The sequence below is a fragment of the Oncorhynchus gorbuscha genome, linkage group LG03, assembly GCF_021184085.1.
Source record: "Oncorhynchus gorbuscha isolate QuinsamMale2020 ecotype Even-year linkage group LG03, OgorEven_v1.0, whole genome shotgun sequence".
NCBI classification, from domain to species: domain Eukaryota; kingdom Metazoa; phylum Chordata; class Actinopteri; order Salmoniformes; family Salmonidae; genus Oncorhynchus; species Oncorhynchus gorbuscha.
This window is the reverse complement of record NC_060175.1, coordinates 95,020,943-95,031,411: the sequence shown is the minus strand read 5'-3', so window position 1 is coordinate 95,031,411 and position 10,469 is coordinate 95,020,943. Positions and strand designations below refer to the sequence as shown.

At 42.1% G+C, this 10,469-nt stretch overlaps 1 protein-coding gene across 1 annotated transcript; it reads right to left on the bottom strand.

The window, feature by feature from the left end:
* Positions 1-2,085: 2,085 nt before the first annotated feature.
* Positions 2,086-8,299, bottom strand: birc5b (baculoviral IAP repeat containing 5b). The gene is made up of 4 exons (XM_046337670.1): positions 7,927-8,299; positions 4,846-4,955; positions 4,508-4,625; positions 2,086-2,259 (listed from the first exon to the last, which is right to left on the bottom strand). Exons 1-4 carry the CDS (start codon positions 8,050-8,052, stop codon positions 2,161-2,163), a joined length of 453 nt encoding a protein of 150 aa, XP_046193626.1. The 5' UTR covers positions 8,053-8,299; the 3' UTR covers positions 2,086-2,160.
* Positions 8,300-10,469: the final 2,170 nt, after the last annotated feature.

Here is a 10,469-nt window from a genome sequence, read left to right as displayed (position 1 = left end):
GTAATGGAGGACTGATCCTCCATATACACATATATATCTATATATATATATATATATATATATATATATATCTATATAGTGTGCTAGTTTTTACCAGAGCCCTGTTCAGGATTAGGGTGCCATTTAGGACACAACCCTGATGATTAACATTATTCAGCCAACAGACCTTACAAATAAATCAGGTGGTTGGGAGATTCAGTGCGACCTGGGAGGGCAGAAATTGATTTTGTAAGACATTTTGGGAGAATTGGTATAATTTCATTATTTATAGGAGGCCCCCAAAGGAACCATTGAAATTGTCCAATTTAGAATGATTTATTCTCACATGTAGGCCTCAGAAAAGTTTGTTTTTACAATTCCATCAACCTCCTGTGCGACAGGTTTTACGTTTTGCCAAAAATCTAAAATGAATAAATATAAGTTTTACTCATTACATTGCTCAAGTGGTTTATTATTGTTGTGTGTGGGGGAACAACAACGCGAGGAACTTCTCAGTGCCAAATAATCCCTTTAAACGCTTTCAGACGAGTGACTGTCTTGCCAGACTCGGCTTTATCTGCGCTATAATCTCATCGACTCGCAGTTGGTCCTGTGCAAGGCTCACACATAAAACGGAACACAGACATTGATTTCAAATTTAAGTAAAATACGTTTTGAATGTAGAACTACAACTTTGTTGACGGTATAACACGCCTACAGTTAAGCACGCCCCTATGTGGTCGTTTTTCTTAAATCTGCTCATTTAACTCGTGCATATTAAATCTGCTAAAAGCGCCAGAAGTGCTGTTTAGTCTCGCAGCAGGGATGTATGTCGTCATTGTTCTTGCACTCGAAGCACATAAACGGTGATTAAGGCCTATTGAGCACGCGATGGATTGTTCCTAAAATCCATTGAGGTGGAGGGCATCGATTATTCGGAGAGGGTGCGGTGCAACAGTAGTACATTGCTGGATGAATCAGCAGTTGTGTGGTGCTAAAGTACTGTAGTAATGCAGCAAAGAATTAATTAGAAACTAATATACCTGTATTATTAGGGAATGTGGTTGCAGCAGTTTTAACTTTAGGGTATGCTTCATTTTATTATGCTAGTAGTTTTACAGGTTATCACATTGTAAAACACAAAATGCAAGAAGCTGCAGATAATACTAGGCCATTGCTGACGAAGTCCTAAATCCTAACAGAACAAGACTTCAAAAGTGTTTCGAAATGTAGGCTAATACAGAGATAAGTTCCACTATATTGTGAGATCACATGAGAGAAAAATACAAATCTAGCAACTGGATAAAGTGATATTAAGCAGCTGATTGGAGCTCAGTGGCTGTGTGTTGTGTTAGACATTAATCCACTACACATACTACAGTCACACCTACAGCATCTCCTGCTGCCGTGACAACCAACTGCCAATTCAGCTACAACCGTTTCCTCTCCAGGAACACCTAAGCTCCCTGTGCACACTTCGTGTCCTGCATCTCACCACACCCCCATGCAAGTGACATGGACACCCCTCACCCTGCTGAACGCACCCCTATAAGTGACAGATGTTACTAGAGCAACAGTTGGTGTAGAGGGAGGGGCTTGGGGCCATCTGTCCAGGGTCAAGGTTTGAAAATAAACTGTGGTTGTCTCATATTCAGGAAAACTCAACGGCAAGTACTTTGGGGGAGAAAAGTAGGAAAATAATCCAAGGTTAATCTGTGCCTTTAAAAAAAGTTAAATCATTTGCCCCTGGGGCGTTAGGGTCCAGAAAGTATCTCAGAGTAGCAATGTGAATCTAGGATCAGATCAAAGTTGTCAATGCAATCTTCCCATTCTAATCAAAAGGAAAAATGTCTAAATGCAACACACCAAACTAGATGCTTTTATGTGGGCTATAGAGAAGCTGAGCTATAGTAGCCTACATGTCTGTGACAATGTTGGAAAACAGCAATGGTGTAAAGTAAAAGTACAGATAGAAAATGACTAAAGTATGACAAAAATCAGGTACTTTTTCCCACCACTGGAAAACAGGGCTACATACAACCAGTGTGAAGGCACCACCTTGTGGTAAAATGCAATTCTGCATTCAAATAGTTCTAAAACATTATGTAACATGGTAGAAAATAGAAGAGCTTTATTCACTAAAATATTTACAGATAAAACACCCAAGGCTAAAATATACAACTACATCACAGATCCCAAATCAAACAACGTCCTCATGTAATTAACCGTTTTCTCCACCTCATCTCGAAAATTGGCGATCTTCAAATGGATAGTCTTCCTCTACAACAGTAGAAATGACAACAGCTTAGGCCTACATTAGTAAACTGAAAAACGACAGCAACACTACAGCAAGTATTAAATATAGCTCAAACCTAAAGAATATCATAACTTTCAGTGAAGGCCTGAGTCTTTCATAGAACTTTCAAGGGCAAAGTACTCTACATCAAGCATTTGCCTTGAATAAGATCTACAGGTAAATACACAGGTGACTGCCAAAATAAAGAGGAAACACCAAAGGGTCTTAATTGGGGGTTGGTCCATCACGAGCAAGAACAGCTTCAATGCACCTGGGCATATATTTCACAAGTGTCTGGAACTCTATTGGAGGGATGTGACACCATTCTTCCACAAACAAATTACATAATTTGGTGTTTTGTTGGAGGAAAATGCAATCTCAGGCGCAGCGCCAGAATCTCCCATAAGCATTCAATTAGAGTTTGAGATCTGGTGACTGAGACACCCATGTCATATGGTACACATTGTTTAATGCGCATCAAACCATTCAGTGACCACTCGTGCCTTGTGGAAGGGTTGTATTGTCATCCTAGCCGGGCTTAGCCATGGAAGCCAAAATGGTCTGCCCAGCATTTTTATATCTGACCCTAAGCATGATGGGATGCTAATTACCTAATTAAGTCAAGAACCACAACTGTATCCATCATTAACTGCAGTTTCTATTATTTTGGCAGTTACCTGTATATTATGTTTATTCTTAATATGGCAGTATGGTGTGGCCAAGACAAATGTTCCCATTGGGGGAAAAAAAATCTTAAGAAACAGCACAGAAACTCAGCAAAAAAAAGAAACGTTCATTTCAGTACCCTGTCTTTCAAAGATGATTTTTACGAATTCAAATAACTTTACAGATCTTCATTGTAAAGGGTTTAAACACTGTTTCCCAAGCTTGTTCAATGAACCATAAAGAATTAATGAACATGCACCTGTGGAACGGTCGTTAAGACACTAACAGCTTACAGACGGTAGACAATTAAGGTCACAGTTATGAAAGAGGCCTTTCTACTGACTCTGAAAAACACCAAAAGAAAGATGCCCAGGGTCCCTGCTCATCTGTGTGAATGTGCCTTAGGCATGCTGAAAGGAGGCATGAGGACTGCAGATGTAGCCAGGGAAATAGCTTAAGGTCCGAACTGCGAGACACCTAAGACAACACTACAGGGGGACAGCTGATCGTCCTCTGTGGCAGACCACGTGTAACACCTGCACAGGATCGGTACATCCGAACATCACACCTGCAGGACAGGTACAGGATGGCAACAACTGCCCGAGTTACACCAGGAATGCACAATCCCTCCATCAGTGCTGAGGCTGTCCGCAATTGGCTGAGGTGAGGCAGGACCGAGGGCTTGTAGGCCTGTTGTAAGGCAGGTCCTCACCAGACATCACCAGCAACAACGTCGCTTATGGGCACAAACCCACCATCGCTGGACCAGACAGGACTGGCAAAAAGTGCTCTTCACTGATGAGTTGCGGTTTTGTCTCATCAGGGGTGATGTAAGATTCACATTTATTGTTGAAGGAATGAATGTTACACCGAGACCTGTACTCTGGAGCGGGATCGATTTGGTGGAGGGTCTGTCATGGTCTGGGGCGGTGTGTCACAGCATCAGACTGAGCTTGTTATCATTGCAGGCAATCTCAACGCTGTGCGTTACAGGGAAGACCTAATCTCTCATTTGGTTCCCTTCCTGCAGGCACATCCTGACATGACCCTCCTGCATGACAATGCCACCAGCCAGACTGCTCGTTCTGTGCATGATTTCCTGCAAGACAGGAATGTTGGTGTTCTGCCATGGCCAGCGAAGAGCCCGGATCTCAATCCCATTGAGCACGTCTGGGACCTGTTGGATTGGAGGGTGAGGGCTAGGGCCATTCCCCCCAGAAATGTCTAGGAATCTGCAGGAGCCTTGGTGGAAGAGTAACATCTCACAGCAACAACTGGCAAATCTGGTGCAGACCATGAGGAGATCCACTGCAGTTCTTAATGCAGCTGGTGGCCACACCAGATACTGACTTGATTTTGACCCCCCCCCGACCCCTTTTGTTTAGGGACACATCGTTCAATTTCTGTTAGTCACAAGTCTGTGGAACTTGTTCAGTTTGTCTCAGTTGTTGAATCTTATGTTCATACAAATATTTACACGTTAAGTTTACTGAAAATAAACGTAGTTGACAGTGAAGACGTTTCTTTTTTTGTTGAGTTTATATACATATAGTGTTGGTGACGTACAATGTAGATACGCAGTCTCTCCTGCTCCAGGTGATAGAACTCAGCCACAGTCAGCTCCCCAAAGTCTTTCTTCATGGCCAGGAAGCCACAGTTAGGAGACCGTTTGATATGCTCAGACCTACAGAGGACAGACAAGACAGAGACATGTAGATCATTAAGACTTAACACGACAACTGAAAGGCTTTGCTGATAATACAAAATGTGAAATGGTACAGCGTTTCTACTGAACGATAATGGTATTGAATCCAATGTGAATGGTGAGGACTTGGTTTCTTAAACAGTTCAGGCACAGAGCTTTATCTGACCAATAATAACTCTAGTGTAAGGACCAAGTTTACCAGGGGTTGTCCTCAGGCTCCCAGCCCTCCAGCTCTCTGAGACAGAAGAAGCAGCAGGCCACATCAGGCTCGTTCACACTGGGGCAGTGGACAAACCCTGCCGTCGCCATCTGCAAATACAGGTAACATGTTCAGAAGGAGCATCAACCTTTAACACACTTATGTCACAACGGAGCAGTGGACGAACCATGCCTTTTTCCATCTGTAAATACAGGTAACATGTTCAGAAGGAGCATCAACCTTTAACACACTTATGTCACAACAGAGCAGTGGACGAACCATGCCTTTTTCCATCTGTAAATACAGGTAACATGTTCAGAAGGAGCATCAACCTTTAACACACTTATGTCACAACAGAGCAGTGGACGAACCATGCCTTTTTCCATCTGTAAATACAGGTAACATGTTCAGAAGGAGCATCAACCTTTAACACACTTATGTCACAACAGAGCAGTGGACGAACCATGCCTTTTTCCATCTGTAAATACAGGTAACATGTTCAGAAGGAGCATCAACCTTTAACACACTTATGTCACAACAGAGCAGTGGACGAACCATGCCTTTTTCCATCTGTAAATACAGGTAACATGTTCAGAAGGAGCATCAACCTTTAACACACTGTTATGTCACAACGGAGCAGTGGACGAACCATGCCTTTTTCCATCTGTAAATACAGGTAACATGTTCAGAAGGAGCATCAACCTTTAACACACTTATGTCACAACAGAGCAGTGGACGAACCATGCCTTTTTCCATCTGTAAATACAGGTAACATGTTCAGAAGGAGCATCAACCTTTAACACACTGTTATGTCACAACGGAGCAGTGGACGAACCATGCCTTTTTCCATCTGTAAATAGACACTGGCAAGTCACATATCTAACATAGGCCTATGGTTTGATGCCCTTCAGGTGTGTATCAATGACGGGTAGAAGGCTAAAATTTGAGCACGATTTGTCCTGGTCAGGGAAAATTCCTGGAGATAAGATCCCCATCAGGCTGCCTGATGGAGTTGTCTGGCTGTTTGACGGTTAGCTGTAGGGACCTTAACTGGCAACCTGGTGCAGCCAGTGAATGCGTACCAGATGAAATGAGCCAATGCACCATTCTACTGGTAGACATTTCTGATGTGGTCAGGGTTAAGTGTAGGTTAGGTCACATGGTAGGCCAATCAATACAGACAACTTTAGCATTTAAACAATTACTCAGCTAAACCTACCCCTAACCCCTAGGCTAAAATTAGCCACCTAGCAGTGCTGAATTTACATTTTTTCTTGATACTCTCAACTTCAGTTTAGGAGAAAAAAAGGAAAAAAATCTATTAAAGACATAGCCTATACTGGGCCTAAGAAGTCTAGCTACTTCTGAAGCACATGCTGTGCCCTAGAAACTCTCATGTAAACATTGTAAATACATTCATTATAAAAGTTAGTGATGACACAAATAGCTGTCATTGAAATTACAAAGTCATGTGAAATATTATGTTTCTACATTGTGTAAAAGCATTGAGTGTAATACATAAACGGTACACTGTCTCTAAATACAATAGGTTTGTGATGACTTATTACAACTTTGTCTGGATTTGTTTATATAGTCAGTGTTCACAAAACATTCCTGGACACAGCAGACGTTGGGACTGTTGTGCACCGCCCTATGGGACTCCCAATCACAGCCAGTTGTGATACAACCTGGAATCGAACCATGGTCTGTGGTGACATCTCTAGCAATGAGAAGCAGTGCCTTAGACCACCTAGCTAACTTGAGCAACAAATTGGAATTTTATATTTTGAAAATAGATATAATTCATAACATATACGAGATGGATGACGGCATCAACAAATACATATCAAATTGAACCCCCCCCCAGGTTTGTTGTGGCTGTTTGAGGGTTAAGCAACGTGGTAACATTGTAGGGGTCTGACTATGTGGTATGGCTGTCAGGGTTAAGTAACATGGCAGGGAGCTGTCACCACACAGTTTAACACCAGAAGCAGAGGGAGGGGTAAGGGTCAAGGGAGGACTGAAGAAAATGCACCAGACAAAACTAAATCTAACACCTGCTTTTTAGTAAATCTCCACATGTCACATTGGACACATCCATCCCCTGGGCAGCCAGGAAGGGCTCAAATGCAATCACAGCAGTTTACACACAATAGCCTTAAACGTGTAACCGTTCTCATAAAAGTCCAACAAATATCATCCAAGTCTAAAGTGTAACTAGGATCTGTCTTGGGCAATTCGGTGTGTGACTGAATTGCCCAAGACTCGTCCTAGTTATGATTCAAAGCTAGGGGCATCACGAGTTAGTTGTTGGATCATAATCAACCTGCACAACCAGGGACATATTGGAGAGGGTCAGGGTGTTATGTAGTTGTCAGAAGGCTGATTCATGTCTATGTAAAACTCTCCTGTAGAAAATAAGTGCTTGACCTACATTTCATGACCTCTTTTCTCCCTGCCCGTCATTTCAGAGTAAAGTCATTCTGACCAGACCTTCATTGAAATGTAAGGCATCAGGTGAGCCTACCCCAGTCAGACGCTAATGTCTTTAGCGCCTATTGGCGAGGGAGTTTTGGTAAGCGCCCTGATGCGTCTCTCAATGAACTCGTTACTTGCAGTAGTTTTGGAAACAGTGAGAAATATTTTTTTAATGCTACAAATCTTTATAGGGTTAGTGTTCCCACATGGACACATCTCCATGTTACATTGCTTATTTACAGAAGACATAGGTAACTTCCTGTGCCAATTAGCCATCTAGCATGTTCCGAACACCTGTTTGTAATCTTAACTGGGGAGGAAGTTTAGTTTCTCAACTGGAGGCACACGGCTTGTGGAGCTGTGCAAAATTGCTGCAAGTAGTGAGTCTTTAATTGAAAGATGTTTTCCTCTCTGATATGAAATGAGCATATCAGCATGTTTCAAAAACCATTTTGAAAGCAATGATTGACAGAGTCAACAGTGTATAAATGTAACTACTGAACACCCCACATACAGAGAAGGGTTTGAGAGTTACAGGTGATCCCAGCATCCTCACTGACAGGAAAGATTGTACAATACTGAATGGTGGTTTCTTCATCTTACCATTTCAGGTGTGCATTGACATTCCTCACGAAAAGGCCAATCGGCAAAGCTCTGGAGTCGCATTTCATAACTGTACATCTTGTTGTAGGAGTAAAACCTTGCACTCAAATCGTTTAGACTAGCCATGGCCTTGAGGAAGGGAAGCAACCTTTTCGGCTTGAGAATGATGTTGGATATATACAGGTGTGGCCCACAAGACACTGATTGTGGATAACAAGGGGGGAGGCAACAGGGGATTCCAAAATGTTGAAGGTCAGGGTATTTTGTAGGTTTTAGTTACAGACGCTACTTTTCACTCATTAGCTGAGACTAATCCTTGTACTTCTAAGCTAAAACTGCAACAACAAACAAAAAAAATATTGAGGCCAAAAAAAACACACAGGTGAAAGCCTAGAAGTAGTGAATTACTTCAATCATGTGACTTGAAACTGTGAGTTTATTGGTCTGTTTGAATTAATTGTTTGTGCACTCTGATTGATTTCAGGTAGGACACTGAATGCGGTGAACCTCCACCTGGGTCTTTGCTAGTTAAAGAGAAAATCCACTCAAAATACTGTCTTTGTTATCTTTTTCATTAGTACAATGTTGATGCATGTCAGCTGTCAAATTGTTAAGATATTGTACTTTCATAAAGCAAAGTGTCACTTGCCAATTCATGATGATGATGCACAGCCACAAAGTCATAATTAGAGCTAAACCCCACCCATTTCTACAATTTATCTTCCTAAAATTATACTTTAAACCTAACCTTAACCAAACTGCTAAACCTATGCCTAACCCAAACCCTAAATTAAGCCATTATTGACTTTGTAGCTGTGGAATCTAACTTTGTGGCTGTGTTATCTAGTCGAAAGACCCCCCCCCACCTGTTTCCTACAAAATTGTGGCGCATTCCCTGTTCTACACCCCCATATCACACACTCACAAACTGAAAACATAACTTGTGTACAATTAATTGGTTAGAGTCTCAAATATCTCTTTCATTTTTTAGAATTGTGGCAAAGTTGGTTCCTGTGTCAGTCACATCTTTTCAGCCACCTTCCTGAGGGTCAAACAAAAACACACTAATAAATGGTTAACAAATAGTGCCTCCCACAATGCAGGTGATGACTGAATGGTGCAGTTGGTGAGAAGCAACTGCAGTGACTTGAAGGCGACTTCATAAAAAGCTGCATGTCCTTTGATCACATGATTTTTGTGAAGTTCATGTAGTTGACATATTGGGCCATTTCTTTAACCATAATACAACACACTTTGAAAGACGGTGACCAACGATGGACTTGACAAGAGTGATCCGCTCGAACACACTTATTGTGGCCAAATGAGGTCTATAGAGCTACGGAGGAGTCTGGCTTACACTCGTATATAATGAGGAGATGGTTTTGTATCCACCCTAGCTTTTTGTCCCAAATGCGGGAAGGCAGGCAGTCTGTTTATCGGTCTGCTTATTAAAAAGAGCGACTGCCCCTAAAAAGCAGCTTCTCGTTTTGAATACGGCCTATGTAGCATCGATATGTAGCATCGATATGTAGCATCGATATGAGGCATCGATATGAGGCATCGATATGAGGCATCGATATGTAGCATCGATATGTAGCATCGATATGTAGCATCGATATGAGGCATCGATATGAGGCATCGATATGTAGCATCGATATGAGGCATCGATATGAGGCATCGATATGTAGCATCGATATGAGGCATTGATATGAGGCATCGATATTTTTTTTTTTTTTTTTTTTTTTTTACCTTTATTTAACCAGGCAAGTCAGTTAAGAACACATTCCTATTTTCAATGAAAGCCTGGGAACAGTGGGTTAACTGCCTGTTCAGGGGCAGAATGACAGATTTGTACCTTGTCAGCTCGGGGGTTTGAACTCGCAACCTTCCGGTTACTTGTCCAACGCTCTAACCACTAGGCTCCCTGCCACCACTAGGCTACGCTGTAGCATCGATATGAGGCATCGATATGAGGCATCGATATGTAGCATCGATATGTGGCATCGATATGAGGCATCGATATGTAGCATCTATATGTGGCATCGATATGAGGCATCGATATGTAGCATCGATATGTGGCATCGATATGAGGCATCGATATGTAGCATCGATATGTAGCATCGATATGTAGCATCGATATGTGGCATCGATATGAGGCATCGATATGTAGCATCGATATGTAGCATCGATATGTGGCATCGATATGAGGCATCGATATGTGGCATCGATATGCGGCATCAATATGCGGCATCGATATGTAGCATCGATATGTGGCATCGATATGTAGCATCGATATGAGGCATCGATATGAGGCATCGATATGTTCGATATGAGGCATCGATATGTAGCATCGATATGACAGCATCGATATGTAGCATCGATATGAGGTCAGCATCGATATGTGGCATCGATATGAGGCATCGATATGTAGCATCGATATGAGGCACTTAGCATCGATATGAGGCATCGATATGTAGCATCGATATGTAGCATCGATATGAGGCATCGATATGTAGCATCGATATGAGGCATCGCATATGAGT

Bases quoted from the DNA above. Each gene is read 5' to 3' on its own strand.
- birc5b (XM_046337670.1), bottom strand. From the start codon at position 8,052: ATGGCTAGTCTAAACGATTTGAGTGCAAGGTTTTACTCCTACAACAAG. The intron at 4,956-7,926 runs GTAAGATGAAGA...CTGTATTTGCAG, and splicing joins GTCAATGCACACCTGAAATG to ATGGCGACGGCAGGGTTTGT. The intron at 4,626-4,845 runs GTAAACTTGGTC...TGTCCTCTGTAG, and splicing joins GAGCCTGAGGACAACCCCTG to GTCTGAGCATATCAAACGGT.